General features: G+C 38.7%; 1 protein-coding gene across 3 annotated transcripts; it reads right to left on the bottom strand.

Moving 5' to 3' along the window:
- Window positions 1-860: 860 nt before the first annotated feature.
- lpin1a (lipin 1a) lies at window positions 861-26,407 on the bottom strand. 3 transcript variants are annotated; one of them, XM_027281607.1, is made up of 23 exons: window positions 26,080-26,407; window positions 17,374-17,574; window positions 17,081-17,176; window positions 13,030-13,126; window positions 12,707-12,935; window positions 10,810-10,884; window positions 10,500-10,592; window positions 10,190-10,301; window positions 9,785-10,022; window positions 9,126-9,278; window positions 8,915-9,008; window positions 8,344-8,543; window positions 8,157-8,250; window positions 7,966-8,035; window positions 6,507-6,599; window positions 6,294-6,358; window positions 6,059-6,197; window positions 5,409-5,557; window positions 5,154-5,240; window positions 4,822-4,974; window positions 4,401-4,515; window positions 4,067-4,170; window positions 861-3,965 (listed from the first exon to the last, which is right to left on the bottom strand). In XM_027281607.1, exons 1-23 carry the CDS (start codon window positions 26,152-26,154, stop codon window positions 3,794-3,796), a joined length of 2,904 nt encoding a protein of 967 aa, XP_027137408.1. In that variant the 5' UTR covers window positions 26,155-26,407; the 3' UTR covers window positions 861-3,793. The 3 variants fall into 3 exon arrangements, with proteins under 3 accessions (XP_027137408.1, XP_010732707.3, XP_027137409.1); XM_010734405.3 differs by having other exon boundaries at window positions 10,190-10,304; window positions 26,080-26,406; XM_027281608.1 differs by lacking the exon at window positions 26,080-26,407 and adding an exon at window positions 20,639-20,848 and having other exon boundaries at window positions 10,190-10,304.
- Between the last annotated feature and the right edge of the window lie 197 nt (window positions 26,408-26,604).

Raw genomic sequence — 26,604 nt, 5'->3', positions numbered from 1 at the left:
TTGAACTGTAAAAACTGCTACTGTTGAGTGCATTCATTTGTAACAATGGACTTTAGAAACTGATCAAGTCTTATGTGTTAAATCCTAATTTGACTAACTAAGTGTACTATAAATAAATGTAGCCATGAAAACATTTGGTGTAGTGATATTTTATGTAGTAGCATAAAATAAACTGAAAATAAATTGTACTTTGTGACTTTGGGCTATACAAATAAAATGTGATTGATGAATTTGACCACTGGGAAGAGGAGGTTTTTCAGGCCCAGGTTGCGAGGGAATGCTGAGAGGAAAATTTTATGGTTATTTACCAAAATGTGTAACAGCTATATACGTTGCAAAAAAAAAGAAAAAAAAGAAAAGTAATTTACTGATTAAATTAGATATTGCCCTCTGTGTTTGGACAGTCCAAAGGGATCTAGGCTAGATAGCTTTTTAGCATAACTAGTTTACCTAGTGTTACCTGGCGATCATCAAAATAGACTTTTCAATAACAGGAAATGGTTTAAAAGTTGGTAAATTAGCTTACGTTTAGGCAAGTTTTGACTGCATTCTGTCTAACTTCAACTAACCAGAGTGTAGGCAGACAAAGGCAGTTTGGTTTTCATATCTGTTTTGTAGTTTGGGCAAAATGTACATTTAATTTGATCAATTATGTGGTAAAACCAATGTAAAAAGGTCAATGTCTGGTTTTAACATGTGGTAAAACCAATGTAAAAAGGTCAATGTCTGGTTTTAACTACATTTTGACCAAATATTTAGTTACTGCATGTTGGTAAACCAGTGTGATTTCTATTCAGCTAAGGCTTTATGTCTGAGGTGAATGGATGAAATACAGAAAACAAAAGGAGTGTAACACAGTGTAGCAATCATCACCTTTGAGTTTATTGAAAAATGTGTCCACTGCAGATTTATTCAAATTACATTGTTAACATTTGCACTGCACACTGCTTGGTAGGCTCCTGCTTAGCGGCCAAAACATAATCTTTACATGGGACAACAAACTGGATCAACATCCATGTCAACACAGAGACAAACTGGATAACTGGTCAAGAGTTTTAATAGCTCTTTCACAGAAAGAATTAAGATGATTGAGATCATCAAAAAGATGATATACTCTAAAATTTTGGGAAGAGCATTACTTTCAATAAAAAGAAAAACGATCTTTGCTTACTGTCGACCTCCATATTTCATATGTAAGTTATTTTAATTAAGAGATCTTTGTGCTATAATTACAAAAAAAAAGCTGTCACATAATGATCAGGAAAAACTGTGACAGAAGGATGTTGATGTGATCATGAAGTGTTGATAACCTCACGCAGATTAGTGTGCTTTTGGCTGTTTACAAATAATTACAAATTAACAGATCTGCACATTTTTGACTGATTACAATAACTGATGTCAAAGCCTCAATAGCTAAGCCTCATAAAGTTTTATCACAGCATTTGTGGAAATTATCATATAAGTAAGAGATAAGGAAGTCTTTTTTTTTTCTTTTTTGTACTTCCTCACTAAGATCAGGTGACAAGACAGCGATCAATACATCCATGTAAATATGCATCTTAATATTACAACAGCATGCGTCCTTACACAAATTATGGCCTAATAACAGTTTAAGATCCAATTAAAGGTTCATTTCTGATTAGTCTTTCTTTAGTCAATCACAGCTTAACATCTGACATATCTATCCTACACACAAAGAGTATATAACAGTAAAACAGACTCAGTCAAAATCAGTCAGAGGGCTTGTTCACAGTATTTTGATTTCACCTTTTTTTAAGAGTAGAAGTTAATATCAGATTACAAAAATCCTTGTTAAATTTAAACTAAAATCTGGTGAATTACTTTGAGAATTAAATCAGGTAGTTGAGGGAAAAGTAGAAACTTTTTTTATAAAGCTGTCAGGCATGTGCTGCTGCTGTCCAATTTTGCTTTAATCTGAACAGAGGAGGTTTTACGTGGGTTGACAGTTCTCTTCTGTATCTGAAGTTTTTTAAAAGCTGCTATAGTTAGGTAGGATTAACAGCTGATGTTACATCAGGAGGCATCTAATTCATCCTTTCCTAAGGTACCTCTAAAGTAGTGGTCATGTAGTGAGACTGCCACCTCTTAGTGCAACAGGAGGCAGCTGGTTTAAAGGACATTTATAGTAAAGCATAAAACTGCTGCAAGTGCATTTGAATGAGCACCAGGAACAAAGTATTTTAGACAATATATCAGCCCTCAAAAGATCAGCAGAAGTTTAAAGTTGACTTCATATATTCACAAAAATGTATGTTATTCATTATTTACAGTGGTTTCCCCCATTTTAAGTTATTATACATGTGGTAAAGGTAAACAGGTGAGAGTTAATCTAACAAACAAATCAACAAATGAAAACAAATATTTGATAAAAAATGAAAATGTACAAATGACAAAAATAGATGTGTTTGTAAGGAGAGAACCTTACAGCATCTGAATATACTGCATTAATTCGCTACAAGAGGAAAGATTAGTGCTGTACATAAATGTACACTGATCTGTGCAGTAACATTACAAAACTGAAAATGTATGACCTGTATGGGCTTATCCAGTCATTGCATTGATGAGCATTAGTCATTAGAATAACATACACTCTGAGTGATTTATATACTACATTCTAGCATATCACTGGTGTTAATTTATTTGCATGTATAAAAACAGACGGAAAAAACACAGACTAAAGTTATTTGCATTGTCCTGCATTTACCTTGAGTATTGTCACTGAACATGAGTTAGAAAATGTGCCAAAGTCACATCTTTCACAGTAGCACGGTCTGAAGACCACACACATTTACCTGGACCTGTAAAGGAGTTTGGCACAGAAGACTGGATATACTATCTGTGCTATTTTTGCAACAAGTGCTGTGTTGTGTTCACTGCACTTGAGGTCAGGAAAAAAATACTATAGCCACATGGACCAAGAAAAACTTAAGTCATGGTCCTGAGGCTATACTTACTATTTGGTAAATATATTGTGTGTGATGGGTAAAAAGACAGTTTTCTTCCTTAAACAGGATAAGAAATGAGAGATGCAGCAATACGTTAATTTGATATCTGAAAAGCTAAATTGTACTCTATTGTCAATTGTGGAACCCAGTTGTCTTAGGCAGCAGAATTTCTGCAAAATTATTTGTTTTTTTAATTCACATTATGAGTCTTTATGTTTTAGTGGTTTTAAACAATTACTTTAAGATAGACATGCCTGCATCTCTTAGGGAGAGAGAGATTATACTATGTTCTGCAGTGTTGTGCTTTGTCTGTGGAATGCCTAACGCTATACTGTGTGTGTCTATCTGTGTGTATCTGTGAATCAGTGCACTTTCAATGGTAAGATATGTGAGTTTGTGTCAAGGACTCCTCAGGTAGAACTAAAAAAAAGATTTATTCTTTTTTGTTTGTTCTCTTTGTAACTTAACAGTCTTTTTTGTAATGAATCCCTAGGTCTCCTTGTGTTCTCACCATTCAATGATGGCATGGTGATTTGTTTGTGTAATAAATTCGAAACACATTCATCTACCTTCAATCAGTAGTTGCAGTTAGTCTTTGAGCTGTTCGGTTATCAGGTATAGTGTAAGGAAAGGCTTGAAGGCTGTTCCCCATGCCGTTCTTAAATATGTTTTTTTATTCTAAAATAATCTACAAGCATCTTTGCTCTTAATCTGGGCTGCTGGCTTCATGTTGAATCACAAAACCACTGACCACAGTGTCGTGACTGACTGTGATGTGCAGATATGCTGAACAGAGCGTCTTTAGTGCTGGGTTTGATGGGGTTTCCTCAGCTTGTCTCAAGTGGTTGTGAGTCTTCTTCCTCCTCATTGGTGCCATCAGGAAGATGTTCGCTCCAATATTTGCATTGGCCAAAGGTGTCTGAGCAAGGGAGGTTTTCTCTCTCATCTCGAACTAGGACTGGGAAGACATGGCCAACCATCTCGCACAGATGCCCAAAGCTAAGAGGGAGATACACAAACCAGCATTTAAATATCTGTCACATGTGTCCAGAGTCAGATTACATGGATGAAAATCCAGTGAAACAGAGGACATAGCTTACGAGGAAATATTGGTTTTGGCTTGCTCCTGTATCAGCTCCCCCTTGGGATTGACAGTGAAAATCCTGTTCAGAGGAACACCCACCTCTTTATAGGAATATACATCCTGAAATCCGACATACACAAACAAGTTAGGTACCAACTACAACACCATATCTATAGTATAACTAACTATACACGATATACACTTTATATAACAAGATAGATAATAAGATAGACACTTTTTCTAGTCTTATTACTATTCCATGTTACACTTATGATTCATTGAAATAAATCCGATAAAGACTCTACATAATGTAGTCCTCGCCTGTGTCTGTTCATGTGCAGTAGACTCACCGTGGCTCTGTTGCCAAAAGCAGCGTAGAAAGGTTCAGTGTTTGAATGGAAAAGGTGCTTTATGTCTGTGAGACACTCAATCTTAAACTTCTCTGGTTTCTTCTCAATCACCTCCCTACACAACACAACACAATACAACATTAAACACATGTCACACATTGAGTCTTTTTTTTTGTGGCTTATCCCTGATGCATATCTGTTTCCATGCAAATAGGCTTTGATTGGGGCTTTATTAGCAAATAGATGCAAAAGCATGAGTGAAATGGAAACATGAAAGTCCCAAAGATTTTAGTTACAACATTAGCATATGACAGCAATTGTGAAATGAATGTGTGGATGCATCATCATGAGTCATGAGTCATTATGAGTAGTTTCAGTTGTCCAATATAGCTTGTTTGTTTGTTTGTGGTGTATGTCTGACCTGTGCAAGGCAGAAAAAAGGCTGCTAGGGCTGAGCAGCACAGGGCCCATTGGCAGCATGGTTCCCCTCTCATTGACCCAGTGCAGGTAGCCTCGTGTCATATCAGCCATGCCAATGGCCCTTGCAGAGCAGTACATGAATTTGTATCCATTCCTGTGACAGGGAGACAGAGAGCTTGTATTTAGCTGTATGCATGGGTTCAGATAAGAAACCATTAAAATGATGAGTAGCCCTTACATATATTTCAGTTAAAGGTAATGAACTATGGCTCAAACAAATAAATGTGAAAGCAGATTTATCCAGATTCCCTTAGTTTGTAAGTTAGCACTCACTGGCTGACTTTGTGGTAGAGCCGTGCAATACCCTGGTGGGTCCAGTCTTTACCCAGTGTGGGGAGGATGTGACCCAGCGTGTCTGATCTACAGTGTGATACAGAAGAAAAATCAATCAGTACAGATGAACTTAATTACAGTAACCCCCCCCCCCAAATCTGTGTACAGTCTGACATGTACTGGTAAAAAGCTGGAAAGGCTGATTTGTCATCACCATAACAGTGATACAAGACTTTCTTGCTTGCTTTCCATTACCTGGTGATGGTTCCATCGATATCAGAAATGATGATCTTGTCGTCCCAGCTCCAAAGATAGATTGTGCCATTGCAGCGACAGGTGCCCTGATACTGAGTGGTCACACTGAACACCACATCATTAGGTCCCTCCTTCAGCTGCAAGCTAGCCTAAAAACACACACACACACACACACACACACACACACACACACACACACGCAAAGGCAACCACAGACACACAAAGATTGAAACAATGAAGATTATGCTAAGAATGCTAAAATCTGCTGCAAAATCACAGATTTCAGGGAGGGGCAACAAGAAATATATCATCCTGGTTCACTGTCAGAATTAAATCTTTCATTTAAAGATAGACTAACTATTTTTTATTTCAGTGTTTTTGTAGTGGTAGAGAATGTTATCCATAAAGTTACACGTTTCCATTTTTGGTGTCCATTATAAGATTTATAGCCCGTGGGCTATTCCATTTTTGGTGTCCATTATAAGATTTATAGCCCGTGGGCTATATATGGAAAGACAATGTGTTTGTAATGTAAGCAGAGTCATTTCTTGTTTCATGAGGCTGAACCATGTGAAAAATATGCCTTAAACTTACTTGTGCATTGCAGTGCATGCTTTTTTTTTAAATCCAATAGGGATAGGGATACATACCAGTTGCTCTGATGTGAGCCGAAGAGTCTTCTTATAGTAGATGTTGCCAGAACTCATGAGAAGTTCTGACTGGCAAGATCCTGACACCTGATTGGAAGATCTGTGGTCCTCATCACTGGAGGATGACTCATCCTTCATCCTGAAAAATCAATGACAACCAATTTCGTATAAGATGAAACTATGAAAACTACATGAGTATGGGAGAAAAATGATGTGAAAAAAACTCTGAAATCACCTGTTTTCTGAGGACATAGGGAGTGAGTTCTCTCCTCTGTCTCCTCCTGCCTCTGTCACGGATTCCTGCATAAATGTCAATGGTTGGTGCTGAAGAACAAATATGTCTCCCAGACTTTCAGAGACACCCTGATGCTCTTTAGTGTGAAGTATAGAGTATATAATGAAGGCTAAGAACAAATCTCAGCAGTAATGTGTGTTTCTGTTTACTTACTGATTTGGAGTCACTGTTTCTGCTCCTCCATGAGAACCACCAACGTCCTCCTTTCTTTGGCATCTTCTCCTTCATGATGTTCTCCACTGAGGCCTGTAGACAACCATGCACATACAACTCAAAACTGACTGAAAATGTAACTCAAAACTGACAGAAAAACTCAAAACATAATGAGGCAGAAAACACATTTAAACCCATAAATAGATGAACGGAAATGAACAACTTAAAATGCAAAGAAAAACATAACAAATGGCACATTTCAAACCACACTGAACTCCAGCTAAATCACCAAAAATAAACGCAGTTACAGGTAAAGATTCAATAACACAAACAAATGATGCAAAGTAAAACCTAAAAGAGAGACTTCTGAATATTGTGACTGCAGTGCGATAGCAGTGGGGAAATGCAAGGTAAAAATACAACAAAACACACCACATGGAGAAATAGATGCATGCAAGACAGAGAGAGGCAATCAGACATGTTGGTGAAATTATGGTAAACAGACATGCTCTCATAAACACCCAAGCAAAGCGAGAAAATATCATACAGGCTGGGATGCGCTGGTGCCAAACAGACCAGGGAGGCAGTACGAAAAGAGGCCAAAAGCGGAAAACACATAGCTCAAACACCAACACTTAGTACACATCAACATCAGATGGATGATGGGAGAAAGAAAATAAGCAAATAAAAAGGAAAAAATAAGGAGGGGGGAATAAAGACATGACATTATTAAAGTGTTAGGAAAACAGATTTAAAGCCAGATTTCACTGTGGTATACAACTGATGTGAGCTTTCCCATGTGTGTTCATAAACAGCCAATTTCAGTTATTTGCATATCAGACTAAATATCATCAACAATAACTAAAATGGCTGAATATTGGGTCGAAAATAATCGCTAACACACATTATCTGGTAGCATTTGGTTAAAATTTCACAATGCTGGCAAATGGCAACACTGAACCAAAGTGAAACAGATTAAGGAGAATTAATCGCAAAATGCTGGGAGTGCACAGGAGAAAGTGATGCGGGGTGGGGGGACACACTAAAAGACACCACCTAACAAATATAATGGTAACATCGATCAATTAATAATTGAGAATAATAATTAAAAAACACAATATTATAGTTGTTTAATTAATTAATTCTACAATAAAAAGATGGAGTTACAGAATGAAAACAAAACCGGAGCTAGAGACTCTGAAGCATTTGTAGTTTACTGTTTATCTCATGCCACCATACTTAATATTTAGGAGAGATTAATATAACACTATAACATTGAGCAGGTCCATTCTTTGTCATCATTATTCATTATTATCAACAAGTACTTTTTACGATAATACAGGCTACTTTAACTTAAATCTTAACCACCTCTGATGCCATAGACTGATAACATGAGACATATAGGTGGAAATGAGGAAACAAATGAGTATTTGTTTGAGTATCGCTGTGATGGTCTTACCTGTGGTAGTGGTTTCTGATAGACCTGCATGGCCAGCATGACAGGAGCTGCTGTGTTCCAGTTGTAGTACCTACAACAGAATTATTGTCAAAGGTTTTGGGGTTGTCAATAGAGTAAATATGCCTTTTACTGTACTGCAGTTTAAATGTATACATCGCATTTGGTATTGAATATAGTATAGGAAAACATACTTGTTTCCTATCTTGACCACCAAGTTGGGGTCATCGATAATAGAAGGGTTTTCAGAGAACTGCTGGTAGGAAATTGCCCTCTCCTGGAACTGCTCTGTAGCATGAGAAAACACACAGAGATTGAGAGATGTTTGCAAAAAAATGCAACCTACCTTTTCATTCTCTCCTTGCACATTTTATAGCCTACCTCTTGTAATTTCCCTGTTGTCAGTGAGTCCTCCGCACAAAGAGATAGCAACATGAGGCAGGTCCCCTATTTGATCAGACAAACTGTCTACGCCGCTGTCCATCCCACTGCTGCCCACTGACTGTGGGGACTGATTAGCGCTCCGCACTCCCATCATCATCATCTCTGAGTCTCCCCTCATGGAGCTACTGCCTCCATCACTGAGGAGAAAGAGAAACACACATACATCTCTGAAATATATTGTTTTGATTAGGTCAGTTTAATCATGTAATTTTTGAAAAGTAGCAATGTTTATGTTCTATGTACATTACAATTATTTCATCAACTACTCCAAGTATTTATAAGAAGGCACTAATTGTTAGCTGTAGCCATGAATCATGAAGATAGTCAAAAAGTAATTTATTGTGTCCTGAAAAACAGGACATAAACAAAAGTCTTCTTAATTTATTTCTCTCGTGCTTATGGTGGCCACCAGAGGGTGGCATACACCACATGAAAGTGCTTGGGGTGGGGAATGTTTTGCATTCATATAAAGGCATGCACAAACACATCTATATGTTCATAACTGAACCTTTTAGGGAAGTAGAGTGCAGCTACTTCAGGCTCCAACTCTGTAATGTCATCCAGGTATATGCCATCAGCACCCAGGTGTTGGCTTCTCTTTTCTAATAAGACACAATGTCACACATCATCAGTAGCAGGCATAGAAGACGATGTTTAAATATTTAGATAGTTTGAGTTTAAGAAAATTCTTCATATTGTTTGAGGTGGACCACTGATACCTTTCTTCTTGGACGGTGAATCAGTTCTTTTGATGGGACTTCCTCTATTTGTGCATCCATCCAGATGATCAGGGACAATCCTGGGTGACACTGAGCATGCTGTCAAACCCTCCATCTCTGCACATGATGGCCCAACACTTTCCACTTCTCTCCCTGAGGAAAAACAACATAAATAAAGTCATGGATCAGAAGGATATATTGATACACGATTTCCTGCTAGGATTCTGCAGCTGTATGATCTCTAAATTCACAACTCAAATCAGACTGTCCTGTTAATTTATGGTTCATCAATAGAAAATGTCACATAAGTATCACCCAGGAGACACATTTGCAAAACATTGAATTTCCAAAAGATTTCCGCTAGAGGTCACTAGAGGTTAAGTGCCGCAAGTCTGACGGAGGCGTTGCAGAGCCTGTGGTTTGTTTACAACCTGCAAACAATTTCAACTGTGGCTTAAGGGGCATTGTCCTAAAGTGACTCTAAGCTTTGTTTATTTTTCAAGAGACTAGTTCAACAGCACTGCAGATGACAGAGCAGTCACTATTAAAGAAACACAGTAAAATGAATTTAGTTTGCTAAATGACCAATAACACAATTAACATAATCATTGGTTTCCGTTTTTGCACATTATAAGCAATATTTTCCTTCACAGAACTACCTTGCTGTCCTCCAGCCCCGTCCCCAGACTCAGTGGTTAATTTGACCCTGACTTCAGTTTTGCTTTCTTCAGCTTCCTTGCCCCCTTCTTGAGCAGCTGTCTCCCCTGGCTGGGGAGCATAAATAGTGAGGGAGGGGGGTCCAGTGTCACTGATGGCTCTGAAGTGAGTGCTGGCAGACAATGGGATGGAGACTGCTGTGACAGGGTCCTGGTTCTGGTGGGAAGTCAGGAAGGACGGCTGTGAGGAAGAAGAGGGACAGAGATTAAACTTCTCTCTCATTTCTTTTGTGCTCAAGTATGTTTCTACCCTTCCATTCCTCATCTTTATTTTGGGAAATACACTTGTTTGGTTTAGATGAGAGGATTGATACCACTATTTTGTACGGTGTGTGTGTGTGTAAATACCTGGGCAGCCTGTGGCAGCTCACCCCAGGTCCACAGCATCTCAGGATTGTCTTTGTTCTGATTGGTTAGCTCTGAGTCGCTCTTCGGTGTTGATGACCTCGAATCGTCTAGACTGCTGTGAAAGTTGATTAAGACACAGAAACTTGATTCTATTCGATACTAGATCAGTTTGTACACAAATGAAGTACCTTTAACATACTCACTAAGCTTCATTTCTACATCATTTCCAAAATAGTGCATCTGTGCCTTTCCTTCATTAGTGCTTTATTTCATTTTCAGGATTCAGAGAGGTTAAAATTAAAGGTGATACCTAACAAGGGAAGAGAAGTGAGTGGTCTGCTGAGGACAAGAGATGGACAGACCATGGGGCTGAGGGATGGAGAGAGTCTCCTTAATCACATTACTACAAGAAGATAATAAAAACAGACAGAAAAACAGACAGGAAAAGGAGACGAGGAGTGGAAAAGACAGAGAGAGAGAGGGAGGGAGGGACAGTGAATCATGATTATTATCAACTCATTGTGAGCACAGAAAATGTATTAAAATGCTTAGTACAATATTAGCAGTTAAATAAGACATGTAAAATGTGTGTGTTTGTGTGTTTTATGTCCAAAGAATACCTCTGTGAACGGGTCCAATCTGTGCTGAGGCGTGTGTGCATGTTGCCTGTTGACCCCTGATCACCGTACACAGGCCTGATCACAAACACAAAGATACAGGGAGATGTCAGTCATATACACACACACACAATATAACACAACTTGTCCACACACCTATATGAATACACAGGGTCTCTTGAATAAAGTAAAACAAGTGGTTTGTTTATGCTCATACAAATCCTTGGAATATAATAGTCTCTGTTTATCTCATCCCTACTTTGAAAAGCTTAGACATTGACCACCACCACTTACCATATCTCCAAATCATATATAGCAGAGGATCAAGAACAACATTAGGAAGACAGACGTGTCTTTAAGAGTTTCAGGAATTTCCTCGCCCATGTGGCATACTTGGAAAAGAACACACTCTCAGCTATTATTCATCAAACAGAGCCAATTTTCAAAGGTCTTCACACACACACACACGCACACACACACACACACACACGCGCGCACACTGCAAACAGCGACATGTACACACATGCAGACTGTTAACCGTAACTGTTCCAAAGAATTTAATTTGAATGAAACGATTTTACTGAATGAACTTCGTACATAAACACAATTTTCACTTCACATGAGAGACATTTTGTTCTGGGGCTCAGGTAGATAAAGGTGATGGCTCATACTTGTACCATTTAGCATTTAGCAACATTTGATCATAATCTGTTGACAGTTGGCGGGTTGTTTGGTCGCTGTCAATCAATTTTAACAAACCAAACCCACACATCCTTGGCTGAGTTTTTGAGTGTTAAACTGTTCATAAATAATACATGCTTTCTTTTAACTCTGAATGTTGTATTTTAGTCATACAGAGAAATACTTTAAGATTTAAGAGACACAGATGTTGGGCTGACATTTGATTGCTATACAATCATTCCCTGAAATTGACAAGACTACCCTTACCTCTACATTAACCCTAATCCTATCAATGGCCCTTTGCGGTCATAGGCAAATTGCTCTGACCCCAGAGGGTTAAACCACAGATCCTAACAAGACTAAGAGTCCAACAACACCACACCAACTTGGTGTATGTTTGGTCTAAATGCTAACGTCACATCCTCACAAAGACAATGGTAACATGTTGTTTACCAGGAATAATGTATATAACCACAGTATAACCATGATCACCATTTCAGCTTAATTGTTAGCATACTAACACTTGGTAAAGTGCACCTGAAGCTAGTGTTAATGTCATAGTTTTGCAGGTATTGATGTTTGATTTTAAATGTAAGTTTTGGATCTGATGATGATATGAGACGTTGGGTAAGGGGGTCCAAAGTCATTTCAACTAATCCTAGGGGGAACATAAATGTTTTTACAAAATGTCATGGCAATCCAGCTAATAACTGTTTAAATATTTCAGTGAATGTTATGCCATTCATTGAGCTATACTGCCAGTACTGCTAAAAGTAAATCCAATTTGAGCTTTAACAGAATGACCTGAACTTTTTTGTAATCTTGGTCTTGGTGGCAAGGTGCAAGTGCACAAACAGCAGAGCATAGACAAGCATGTACAACCAGTTACACTGTCATGCATGCATGAGAAACACAAAGACAGTCTTACACAATTAGAGAAGCTATGGGCGGTGGTTCATCTGCTCACAAACAACATTGTGATAAGTGATGAATGTTGTTTACAACAGCAAAGGAACTAGATGACTTAGGATGGCATTTATTCTACCCTCATCTCTCTCTCTCTCTCTCTCTCTCTCTCTCTCACACACACACACACACACACACACACACACACAAACAAACGCACATACTCATAAAGGGATGGCCTTTTCAAACACCCATAAGCTGTATGTAAGCTCATAAATATTGAACACAAAAAAAATCATAGACACACACACACCTGCTGCCGTCATCGTCTCTTTCCTCATCCGAGCTCAAGTCAATTGTAAACATGTCCTCATCCTCTGAGAACTCTTCCCCACTCTCTTCTCTCCTCCCTCCTCCTCCTCCTCCTCCGCCTGCCTCTGGCCTTGCCTTCCTCCTCCTCTTCCTCCTCTTCTTGGTCATCCCACCATCACTTTGCTGTGGCCCGAAGCTCTGGATAGGAAGTGAGCTGCAGGGCATGGTGTCTATGTGATGAGACAGAGTAACAAAAAAATCTGCTAAAAAAGCACACACACATTTTCACAAATTCCAAAATGTTGTTTTTTCCACAGAGCCTACCATGATGACGAGAACTGCCCCTGCCCAGCTGGGACTCCATTAACTCCTCCCCTGTTGACATGATGGGTGATGTCGCAAGGTAGGACGGAACTATTTCCTGCGAACGAAGGACCAGGACATGATCAGGTCATCGAATGCTAAAATATGCTTATCAAGCTTAACGTTTACCATCTTAGCTCAACATCTTTCTATAACATTTGTTAATTAGCACTTAATTAACTGAGGCTGATGGGAATGTCATTAGTTTTCCAGGTACCGGTATTTGGTTATAAAGTATCCATCCACCTAGACAATGATTATGATGATTATACTGAATAAGTGACACATTTGACCTGTTAGACAACAGGTTAGGGTATCACAAAACCCATTAGGCTTATGAATGAATGTGCCAAATCTATGTTGAGATATTTTAAATCTCAAAGTGGTGAACTGACAGACAAAGGTGCTAAATGCTAATGTGCTGACATGCTAAGCAGGTATATGTTGTACCATGTTCATCATTTTAGTTCAGCATCTTAGCATGCTAATTATTTAGGACAAGGAATGTATGAAATATCAAATCCATGTAATAGTTAAAAATACAGAGATATTTCAGTGGTCGACCGACCAACAAATGGCTAGCTTGGCAAAAATATTTGATATGCATACTGTTGTGTATGTGTTATACAACACAATCACAGAATTACAAAGTAAAAAATTAGTGTTACTGCGTGATGAGATGCAGATCTACATAATCTGATGGGAATTTGGATTTCAGCTTAGATTAGCAAAATCACACAGATTCACTGCAACAGTCATGCCAGAAAGAGAAATAGAGGGACGCGAAGGCAGAGTGAGAAAGATAAAGATATGAACTGAACAGCGCAGACTAACACATGCCTCGCAGTGCACGTGTCAAAACACAGTTCAACGCGACCCAATTCACTTTGTCGGAAGAGGAAAAGGGACAGTGGTCAGGATGTGCACTATGCCAGGTCACAGCTCATCCGCTCAGAGCTTGAGCCTTTTAGAAACATCCAACCCAAAACCGCTTTTAATTCATTTAACTGTTTCTGATGATGATTGCAGTCTATTAACATAACTTTTCATCTCAGAATTATTTCAATTAATACAGTTTTCTGCACAAAACTGAATCTCCAATATGAGACATACATGAAATTTGTTTTCAGGTGGACTACCTGCAGAGCAGCAATACAGAATTTGTTTGTACACTGCAAAAACTAGATGGTACGATGCAGTAACTGGATTTATTGGTGAGATGACATTGCACACATCATTTTTTAAATCTCTGAAATGTTTCACACTAAGATGAAAACAAATTTAATGAAAACAATTACACCAACGTAGCAAGACAATTTACATCATGTGGGTTATAGTTTTACCACTGGTATTCAGAAATTCCTGATTTAGTTCTAGCCTGAAGATTAATTTCTGCTAGAGAACACACAGTTATTGTTTCATGCATGGTATCTATTTGCCAATGCACAAGCCCCAACAAATCCTCAAATGTAACTTTACACCCTGAGGAACAGAAAGGAAAAGAGAAAACGGTTGGTTAGGTAGGAGAGGCACAAGAGACTGGGCTCTGTGCCAAATTGTTTCTTAATAAATGTTGTTGATCTTTTTCCATTTGGATCAGTGAGATGATAACTTTACCTTAACTGTCACTAAAAGACTCAACAGAAACAATAATGGAAAATAAATCTTTTGAAACAATCCTCAAGCTTCCATATTTCACAGTGTTCCTGTGCATGTTTGTGTGGAAGACCCACTGCACTTTACCACTGTACACTATGTTGTATGTGATGCCTGCCTATCTCTGTCTTGTTTGTCCCGCTCATCTTTCACTATTTGTACTTCTGTCCGACCGTCTTGTCTTTCTCCCTGACAGTTTAGACCATGCATGGCTCAGTGACAGCCTGCTTTTGCTTGAGCTAAAAATAGCCCTCTGGTGGTTTTCCACTCTGCTGAGGGAGAGTTATATCCAACTAGAAGATTTGACACGAGGCCCAAACAGTGTGACAGTCATTATTTATTTTCCTGTCCGTTAAGGACTGAACCATTACAATGTTCTTGCAGGACCCACTCCTAAAGAGCACTTGTGGCACTGACAGTGGCCTGACAGTATTCACAATTTATAACAGAGGCCCTGAAAGCAGAGTTAGACCAGTGTAATCCTTCACATTAGGAATTGGATCTTCTCAGATTACAACATATTACTTTTAATTTCTGACTTGGGGACACAGCCAACTCTCATCACACTCACTACTCAAACCTCTTTCCTTCAGAAGAGTGCTCCTCCTCAAACCATCCACCACCAATCCCCCACCCCCCAGTTTCCCATGAATCCTTGCCTTTTTCTTTGCAGAATCATTTGTCAAAACAAAAGGAAATGTCCCCAGACCAGATATATATTTGGATTTGTGCTGCACATTCCTCCATGCAAGATGATCTAGTATGGCTACATGACTTTTGTTTTGTTTTAAACAATTACTCAAATTCCAAACGATGCTCATTTAACAGGCTTCAGCAGATTGGAGCAAAACAGTAGCCAAAGGCTCTGACATGAATTGGATGTTTGCCAAGTTCCTTTTTCAAATCTTAGCCAACATGTTTTTCATGTTGTCATGGGCCACGATAAAGTTGTAGGATGAGTGCTATCTGCTTTATACTGCACTGGATTATTTAAGTTTAATATATTGGGCACTTCACTGTTCCTTTTTCTATCCTTTTGGGTACATATCTAATGGCACATGCAGTAACTCACGTGGAGGATGCTTATTCAAAATGTTTTCTGGTGCTGTAAGTGCATACATTTTTAGCCTGTGTGTCCCTACTGAGAACTGAACCCTGACCTCCAGTGGTGATACCAACAGTGTAGATCACATGGACATGAATAAAACAGGGGATGGAAAGATCACCAAGCATCTGTGACTACATCTGTTACTATTGGCAATGCATATAAAGACTGTATATAAAATAGATGAGATAGTGTAGCTCAATTGTCAGACAGAGAAAATAAGATTTGTTTTTTCACAATTATGTGTTATGAAATCAGTTAACCAGTATCTGTTTATGCTTTTTGTCCGTCCTGATGGTTTATTTCCAGGAAGCTAAAGTCATGCGGGCCAACAGGATGCCACAAGGGGACAAGAGCTCTTGTTCCTTCTTGTTGTGCATCTTATATTTCAACTTATAGGCTCAGTTCTTTTTCTGATTTTGTACAAACATAATCTCAGACAAGCAGATTGTTTTGCATTCAAAATAGAATTCCTTTGTCCATGTGTCATGTTTGATGGTAAGGTCATCCTTTTCCATACCATCCATATTCTTCCTCCCTGGTCCTCATAGTTTATACTTGTTAATGTTTGCTTGTCTTGCTGTACTGCATAGCAGGAAGTAGAATGGAGTTAGTTTTCTAAAGATGCACTCACACTGTAGGCATCAGTAATCAGTAAGGCTTATTTGTTTGGTTTACTAAAAGCCTGTTGTTTCTGGAAAAAAAACATGGTTTAGCACAGAACCAGTTGCCACTTAAATTACTAATATCTTTTACATGATTGGACTAGAAATGTTATAGATGATTTTATTATTGCATTCATAATTCTGATTGTGGCACTGATTTTGCACTCATTGAATTCATATAAAAAACTTTTTTCCTTAACATCATTCTGTTTTTTTTATGCATAAGCTTCACACTGGTTTGGTATGGTATGATGACAAGCTGTTGAAGATTTTGAAAGCTCCTTCAGCAGCTGTCTTCTCTCATATGAAGGCAAAGCAAATGTCTGCCTCTTTTGGGCTTGTCTGGGCAGGAAAACTCTATAACCTAAGCCTGATGATTAAAAAACAACGACTTGTATCTACAGATACATCACTAAGTGGCAACATTAGTTTGAGCTATCACAGTGCAAGAAGCCAAGAATTGAATGAATACCAGTCTATTTCAAGCACTGCATTTTAGTTCAGGCTGTACGACCTTTGTGCTGGTATGTTTTGTTCCGTCCTATATTTGTGTCTCAGAGTAATGACTCTGTCAACCATTACTCACCAGGGTGTTCTCAGTCTCTTTGACGAAGAAGGCCTCTCCATTCTCTCCCAGCTTCATGTGTAAGCTCACTGGCTCTCCATTAATCTCTATATCCACCTGCACAACAGAATAAAGAAAGTAAAAGACCTGAATACTTCTTCACCCACTGATTATTAAAACTTGTCTTATCCTTTCTTAATTCTTTATTTTGCTTGTATTACTGTTGTCAGAGTATGAGTGACTACAAGCTTTCAAATTACCTGTTCACAAAACTACAGTGTGCATGCAGATGATAAAGCACCCTATAATCTCACCACTTTCTCACGGGACCGCAGCACACCCATCTTGCCGAAGCGGACGTGAAAGGGGGAGCACTGCAGGGAGCCATCAGGCTGCCGCACTACGATGACATCTATGCATCCAGACAGGGTTGCAGGGTTGAGTCCTCTGTACAGCTCCTTGACCTGCACAAACACCTGGCCCGCCAACTGACCCACATAGTTCATGGTCTGTAACTGGAGACACACAGGGAAAGAGAGAGGGGAGGGAGACTTTTTTGTATTGATTTCTTTTCTACAAAGATGTATCTCTTCTATCCTTAATTTTGAATGAGATTTCATTTACATTTCAGGCATTTAACGTGTTGCATTGGCAGGACAGATGACCTTTAATGGACCTAATGGCTGTCAAGATCAAACTTGTGACGGATGAGATGTTGTGTAACCACCAGGCCTGTCATCCTGCCACATTAAAGTACATTATTGATCCACTTATGAGTCCAATTACTGCCCACACAGGCCAGCCATGCTTGCAATCTCAGACATTTGGCAGGTTGCTGAAACCGTAAACAATGACAGCTTTCACATTCTCTACCCTTGTGACATAGCTGCTATGTTTATGATTGTGCTTGGTGTGTGGGTGCATGGATGTGAAAACATTCAACAAAAATCACAATAGAAAAACTCAAAAGTGCCTCTCTGTAATGCAAATACACCCCATCAGGGAGAAGGGTAATCATGTGATGCTGTGCCAGTGTCTCTGATCCACGGCCTCAAATACTCTCTGTCTAGAATGCCAAACATGGCCTGAGAGAGAAACACAAACAGGGAAATGCATTCACTGGGCTGCAAGATGGCTGGTTGTTGATTCGAGTAGCGCCAGAGAGAGAAAAGTGTTATGTTATGTTAAATACATTCAGTGTCCAGGAGAAATCAACATCATTGTTTAGTCTTGTAAATAGATAAGTTATTTTATTCTATTTTTTATTACAATTATTACAATTTAAAAACTAAAAAGAAAGAAAGAAAGAAAGAAAGAAAGAAAGAAAGAAAGAAAGAAAGAAAGAAAGAAAGAAAGAAAGAAAGAAAGAAAGAAAGAAAGAAAAAACTGATTATAGAAGATAATGAGAAGAAAAGAGGACATGAGGAGAGGGGCTGAGAGAGGATGAAAGAGTTTAATTGTTCTCGGTTGTTGTTGTAGTTGTTTGTCTATGGTTGGATTAGAGTGTCGTGATGTGGTTTTATCCCTTAAAAGCCTAATCAGGGACAAGGACTGCAAATTACATTTAAAAGTCCTAAATGCATATTAAAAAGCAATAGTAAGAATTCAATAAGAGGGTGAGAGAAAAAAGGAAAAAGAAAGAAATGACACTACAACACGTTTCTCACTGCAAAAATGATAAATGTACACATACACAAAATATGTGAGATCATTATCTTATCTGTATAATGAACTGTCGCTCCACCTGCCACCTGCTTGTGCTGACTCAGATACTGGCATCCGCTATCAATGCACGCACCCACACACACACACACACACACACACACACACACACACACACATTGTTATAGCATGCCTAGAGGACAGATGGCTCAATATTTTGGCTGACCGTATAAGAACATTCTTATGACGAGGATGATTTGTTAACACCACCAATTACTGTGAATCACAGATTGGGGCTCTTCTGCTCTAATGACCGAGCATTATTCTGTTGTGCATCAGACCCACGTCAGTCACTCAAATGCCCGTTATAGCTACACAATACCGTAGTCATTAAATGGTGAATACGCTGTGTGCAGACTGATCCTTGTGGTGTCTCTGCTTATATATCATCAGATTCAATTTGGATGTATTTATAAAAATAAAGACATGAATACAAAAACAAGCTTAAAAATAACGTTTTGGACTATATGGGTCAGTTCATCCAAATAACAAGAAACATATTTACTAACTTAAGCAAAATTTCTTTCTAGTTTTACTTCACATTACAAACTGACCACAGTAAGGTTTGTGGATTCTCCAAAGTAAGACAAACACTTTGTTTAAGACAAGACACTGCTTGTGGAATCGAACCGCTGAATGTCTGAAAATGACAAAAGAAGCCATTGGCCTCCATTATGTGGGGTGGTGGAGAAACATTAGACCTACAGTAGGCTATATCTACAAATCTGAGCAAGTAAAAAAAAAATCTGTGTGAACAGATAGGAGTTATGTTATTTTGATTCTCACTTGACCCTTTAAACTCGTATTGCTCAACACACTGGGAGTGGGACTGTTGATAATCATTGCATAAGTATCTCCTTTCTCTTGCTTGTCCTTTTATTCACACCTGCACATGCGCTCATTCATGGACATGCCACAGGCCTGATATCACTGTCAACACAGACCCACGTGCAAACAGTTGGGACAATTCACACACACACACACACACACACACACACACACACACACACACACACACACACACACACAGGCTCTCTTTCTCTCTCAGACACATACAAGCAAAGTCTTGCCCACTCTTCCAGGAAATCTCGGTTTAACAGCCAATCACAATGCTCCCCCATTATGTAATAACCAATCACGAGACAACTCATAGGATAAGTTGCTGTCATTCAATGTAACTGCTGTATTGTTTTGCTAAATAAACAACAGCACATTAAATGGACCTTTGTCTAAATAAGAGCTGTCATTCCTGATCCAGGTTCATAGTCTGGATCATCAAACCCCACAAACTGCTGCTTTGTTAAAAGTTGGTCAGCATGAAACCTCACTCTCACTAAAGCCCAGACAGGAGTTAGGAAACATAAACAGAGGCAGCCAAAGAGGATGAGGGATTCAGACACATGATGATTATCTAATTAAATCAATTGAATGTGACTGGAACAGCAGTCTGACAGATTGCTGTTACGGATAAATGGCAACAAGAACAGACAGAGATAACTGTATTGCAATATGTATATATATATATATTTGTATGTTTGTTTTAATTATGCATGACCTTACTAAACAGGCGACATAAATAGAAGCAAAGGTAATTGTGTTGCTTCTGTGTCGAAGAATAAAACATGAGGTGGATAATTTGATCGTAGTATCATGTGTGTGGCCTGTGAGGCGGCATGTAAACATCTGCACACGGGGTGAGGCTCTGCAGTCTGCACCGCAGCTCAGCCTCCATTCAAACGGACGAAGGCAGACGTCCAAGCACACACCGAGCAGCCTTTACATAGAATGAAGACACTGCTATTGTATTTCATATTTCGCTGACGACATGTTACTGTACAGTCCAGCAAGCCTACTTACATTATTTATTTATCTCGCTCTTTGCTCCGTGGTTTTTTCCGCCATCCAAATTTTCCAACAAACGTCCTCTGCAGTTTTATTCCGTCACATGTCAGTCCTAAAGTCAGACATTGTCGGTGGCGCTTTCCTCACAGCTGATCTTAGATCTTCTGCTCGAGGCTGCTTCGGTATTTAAACCACTGTTAAAATGTTTCCTCCCACCTCCATCGGACTGCAGATAAACAGCGAGCCGATTGGCTGAGCCACCCCTGACGTCACACAATGTTGACTGAAATTTCCCTCTAAAAGTTTTATTTATGATAATATTATTGTGATGTCATCCCAATTTTTTTTTTGTTTAAATCTTGTGTAAAATTGTTGAATGCTTTATTAATGGTTAATAAATCATTGACTGATACTTTTAAAATTAACCCCGTTTAAATACATATTTTTGGGTTGCCATGTTATTCTAACTATTATTATTACATGTAGTTTAGCTTTAATTAATCAGGAAAACCTCTCCAATAGACCATTTGACCTCCGACCTCTGGGAAAGGACATCTGGACCAAATTTCAATTTATTAACTCTAGACACTTGTTTATTATTTTATCAATTTTGGCTATTGATTTATTGGAAAGTGAGAAACCCTTAACTCATAACTTATTAATGACTTGGATATTGTTTAAGCTACTCAAAAGTTAGAGAGATTTTACACAACCTACCTCTTACTAAAGACTTATATTTGATCTGTTATGCAATTTCAGTAATTTATTGTCATTTTAACAGTTGCTAAAGTTATTCAAGCTGTAAACAGTGCCTTATTAGAATGGGGTACCTAAAAATAGTTTTCTTCTCTGATGCTGTAGCTGGTTTGAGTAGGTACACTGAAAGTAAATTGCTTCGGCAGAGAGAGTAGCCTAACTGATGCCGCAAATGTTTTTTTTTTTTTTTACCTTTTTTAACTGCGAGCAGAATACTACACAACAGTCACAGAGTCACAAAGTAGCAGTCTTCAGAAGACAAATATGACAATCTAAGGTCCCACAGAGTTGGCTAAATCTTAAAAAGCATATGCAGAACAGGATATATTTGGGCACACATTTGTTTCCTGTGTATAACTGAGAGAACAAGATCTTGTTCTTATTCTAAAGAAACACAAATCTAATATGTGGCGCAAAGACAGACATAAATAGCAGTGACATTCAGATGGCTCAAAGGCATCTGTAGTTGTGCAATGTACTGACTGTGTCTCCGTTTTCAAAATGTAAATCTATCCACCTGCCCTGACACACTGAGGCAGACCAAGACATTGTTGGTGTGTTCATTATTCTTAGCACTTTTTGATCTCCAAATGTGGATTACACTTATAGTTTACAGGTTTACAGGTTTTTAAACAAAATGTAACACATGTAAAATTAGATTTATTTCTCTGATGAGGAAGTTCCAGTTGATCTCAACAGAGTGTTTCTTGGCTATGAATAGTAACTTCAGTTGGTTGCCTGGCATAGTGATGGCAAGACTCCAGGAAGTTACTGTTCCTGGCCAAGACATAGTCTGGTACATTATTCCCCATGAAACAACAATTTCTTTACACGTCTGTTTTTATATTCATTAAAAAAAACGTAGTTTGTTAGCAGACAGAGCCAATGTAACTGTTTCATCTGTTTCCTAGTGAGGTGCAGTTTCTTATTTGGCCTACTGACATAAGAGTGGTATCATTTCTCATTAAACCCACAGATGGAAAGAAATTATTCATTTAAGTATAGTACTCTAATGTCTAAGCAATAAGTTAACTGGCTGCTGGCTTCAGCTTCAGATTGAAATGACTGATATGAAATTGGTATCGATCCTCTCATCTAACGCTTGGCAAGAAAGCCCAAACTGTTAAACTATGTATTCCTTTGAGAGGAAAATATCACATATTAAAATAACAGACATGTTATTTTACTGGCAGTCTACGTAATGACATGTGTTGCATTATCAGTCTCCTAAACAGTCATATGTTTATATCTATATGTGCCCTTCAGAGAAATCAAAGTAAGCTGCAGATTGACAGAGATACTGTACAGGCACCATGACAGTAAAAGAGAAATAGTGTAAAAGAACTAACATGCAAACATTGATGCAATCAGAAAAGATGTGCCCCTAATGTTTTGGGTAATTACTAAATTATAGCTATAAACATTGCTACTACACAAAGAAACACAAATATTTGATTTCCACCAGACATTGGCAGAAATTTTTAATTATACAACTTGTACTGTTTTACTGTTTTCTTAAGTGTTATTATGCAGTATGGTCCTGACTTCTATAATCAGATTATAGTAAGGTTTTGTAAGGTCAAGTCTGGACACAGAGTTCTCACTTTAGAACAACAAACACGTAGGTTTCTCTCCCCACAGAGTCTTTCCTGGCTGGAGTCTCGTGGCTTTTTTGTTGCCCAATGATTCTTAGAAGCAGCCCCCCTCAATTACACTCACATCCAACTGTTCCAGCTCCTGTTTGTTATTCAAGACCATTTTTAGACAGAGGTAATACAACACAGACACACAATAACTTTCTCAACATGTGAAACATAAGTAGACTGAACACGTCTCGTCATAGTCGTTGATGGACACATAAACACACACACACTATCAGCCCCAGCCAGCAGCAGAGGCAACAAGGAAACACGTGTTGGGGTTTCCAAGAACTAAGTCATTCATCAGGGAGCAGCAAGTAGCCAACTATGAGGGAGAGGGAGGGGGGAAAGGGAGACGATCCTATAGAGATAGGAGAGTAGGCTAGAAAGAGAATTTGCAGAATGTAAAAGTTTGTGTGGAGGTGTGACAAAGAGAGAAGAACTGGATTAGTTTGCACACTGCAGGGTGATCTTTGGTGTACAAATGTTTTGCAGTAAAATATTCAAAGCCCTAACAATACATTAAATAGGTTAATAGAGATTTTATATGGAATTATATTGGAAAAAATATATACAGTGTATATTTTTTTAAGTTTTAACTTCATTTGGAAACAGTATAGAGAGACAGGAACAGTGGACAGAGAGGGGATGTATCAAAAGCCCCGGGGCCTCGATTTGAACCTTCGGTTCGTATGTGGATGCTGCAGGAAACCACATATGGAGGCTAAACAGGGGCAAACAACTATCCTGGCTCTGTTCAAAGGTAACAAAACCCACCTTCCAACACCTCTAAAAATTAAACAAAACGTCATATCTCTTTTGTTTAATTGGTACAAAAAAATAAAGGCTAGCTGTTACCCATGTTGAGCTAAGCTATCAATCTTTTCATGAAGTTTTCACAAGAAAGGTTTCGTAAATGTCAAATTATCCCCTTAGGGCCATACTTAAAAGATATAATTAAAGACCACAATTAAAAGAATATGCAGTGTGCCGCATTAAACATTTTTGGACCTCTCATGAGATGGCTGGTCAGTGAGAGTTCTAGTTTCTTCTTGGGCAGGTCTTTGAATTCAACAGGGGCATCGTGGATAAGTGTGAAGGAAGTGAAATATACATATACATACACATGTGAGGCCATGTACTTTGTTTGTTTATGTAGGTGGGTTAATATTTGCTCTCTGCATGCTTGAACTGTATGTGTGCATGTACATGTACGTACGTGTGTGTTTGTGTGTGTGTGTGTGTGTGACTGATATGATATGTCCTGTGTTACCTCATGTCGGACATGTGAGCGTTACAGAGAAGAAGGAGGAATGTGGTTTGCTGGGACAGGGGTAGCCTGCTCTCCCAGGAACTCTCTCGGTGGTCAATAATGCATTCAATAATGCATTCATTTCATCACCATGGAGACGGGGGTGTTTTTTGGGGGATGGGCAGCATGAGCCAATCAGAAGGCTGCCTGAGCCACACGCAGCCCACACGCAACAATGTCTGACATTATGCTGGAACAAATATCTACCTTATGACGTTTTAGTAAAAGAATAACAGTGCTGCATATAATTCAGTTTTATAAACTGACCCTAAAAAATGACATTTCTTCACCTATAGGCAAAACCATATGCTATCAGTGTGGCCACTGACTGACTAGAGGACAAATCGCCTTATATAATGTGCAGTAGTTGTAACATTCCAGGTGTTATGAGCATCATAAAAGTGTCATCCTTTTATATATACAGAGCACGCTGTGTTATTTTTTATCACAATATACAACAGGCTGTAGTGAAGGTCCTGGCAAACTTCAACCAGAGACTGTGAACAATACAGGTACATGTAAAAAATGTTTTCCTATACTTTGAAAATATATTTTACATGTAGTTTGAGGTTTATATCTGCATCAATCCTACATTTGTAGCAAAATGGACATGGGGGATCTAAAGTAAATGTGACGTGGAACACTGTCTTTGAACATGTGACACTATAAATGATATAAAACTCTGAATACTACTTTAACATACAGACCAACAAATCTTGACAAAGAGCAACAGTAACCAGGCGAACAAAATAATGGCAACAGATAACTTCAGTTAAAGATTAACTAGAGTCAGATAAAATCTAAAGTAGGCGGGGGAACTGGTGAGGTGTTGCCTGAGCCCACAGAGCCACTCACAGGCCCCTTAATGCTGGGACTATTATGTAACAGCGTCGCTAACTGTGGTGTAAGATGCCTTTATAAGTACCTTTGTGGGCTTGAGGTCATGCATGGAGATATGAGCTGTTGATACAGCACATGGTGATCCTGACACCAGCAGAGACGAAAGCTCACATGCTCTGTGCACTGAACAAGCATACAGTACATACACACTGAGAACTGGCTGTGATGTTGTACAACAGGAACAACAGAAGGACACAAACAAAGAGAAATATGCTCACATTTCTCTGTCTCACAAATACAAGCACACACAAAAACACAGAAAGTGTTATTTGAGCACGGTGCTTTTAAGGACACTGTGAAGTTTTCTAGGAAAGCAACAGATGACTGTCTGACTGGTAAGGTGATCCCTCCTCACATCCATCTCTCTTCAAGTCAAAGTTTTACGATTCTTATTCTCAGTAAGAAGTTGGCGTATTCTTCTCTATGAAGACAATTATGCCCTCCCCCTTAGAGATGTGTCCACCTTTCTATAAAACTCTACTAGCTCAGGATTTTTCATCATCCCTTCTTGTCTTAGATGGATACTCCAGACCTATTTCCTTGCTGCTGCTGCTGCTGCTGCTGGTTGTTGTTGTGTAGCGCAGGTATTTTAGTAGCTTTTTCATGCAGAAATAAAAATGAAAAAGGACAACATCATTTCTTTCAAATGATCCTAAAATCATCCTAGAAAATAATTCCTAAATTTACCAATTTTAACATTTAATTTGATGTTATTGATTAATGCAATTACCAGTATTGATTTGGATGCAAGGCACATTTTTTTTAATGTGTCCATGCTTTCTCTCTACCTGTATTACTCTCCACACCCTAACTGTACAGTATATATATTATGATTTTAGTTTTATTACCCAGGAGGACCAGCTGTCATTGGGGCTTTCATCCTGACTGTAGTTGCTGAAGTCTTGCTCTTCCATGTGGGTCATAGCTCCATGTCGTGCGGATCACAATCCTGAGCTGCTGTACAGACTCTTCAGTTGTGGAGGGTCTCAGAACACGGCAAGATATCTGAAGGAGTTCTCCAAAACATACATCTAATGAAAAAGTCAAAGATGTATGTTGATTGTTGACTCTTTCCTGGTTTATAAAATCCTTAATGTCTTTGTTAAACCAAGTCAGTCAGTTCGTCTTGACAGATGCATCAAAGTGCTGCATCAAACATAGGTGCTCTTCAAGATGGTGCACAAGCTCTTCTAGATGGGTCTTGATGATTTCCTTGACTCTTAAATCTGTGGGACTGTTTGAGTTAGTAGCTGTGGCTTGTGTAACATGCAGTGAGCATTTTAGACTAAATTTATCAACAAGTGTGTTCTGGGAATGGACTACTTGGAGGAAATCTGAGAGGGTCCAGAGATGCTGGATACTTCTTGTCTACT

Source organism: Larimichthys crocea, chromosome VIII, assembly GCF_000972845.2.
Source record: "Larimichthys crocea isolate SSNF chromosome VIII, L_crocea_2.0, whole genome shotgun sequence".
NCBI classification, from domain to species: domain Eukaryota; kingdom Metazoa; phylum Chordata; class Actinopteri; family Sciaenidae; genus Larimichthys; species Larimichthys crocea.
The sequence above is the reverse complement of the archived record's forward strand: the minus strand, read 5'-3'. Positions and strand labels throughout refer to the sequence as shown.

Excerpts from the sequence above, each read along its gene's own strand:
- lpin1a (XM_010734405.3), bottom strand. The coding sequence starts at position 26,154 with ATGACCCACATGGAAGAGCAAGACTTCAGCAACTACAGTCAGGATGAA. Across the intron at positions 13,127-17,080 it reads AAGAGACTGAGAACACCCTG|GAAATAGTTCCGTCCTACCT; the intron begins GTGAGTAATGGT and ends CTTCGTTCGCAG. Across the intron at positions 5,558-6,058 it reads GGCTCACATCAGAGCAACTG|GCTAGCTTGCAGCTGAAGGA; the intron begins GTATGTATCCCT and ends GTGTGTTTTTAG.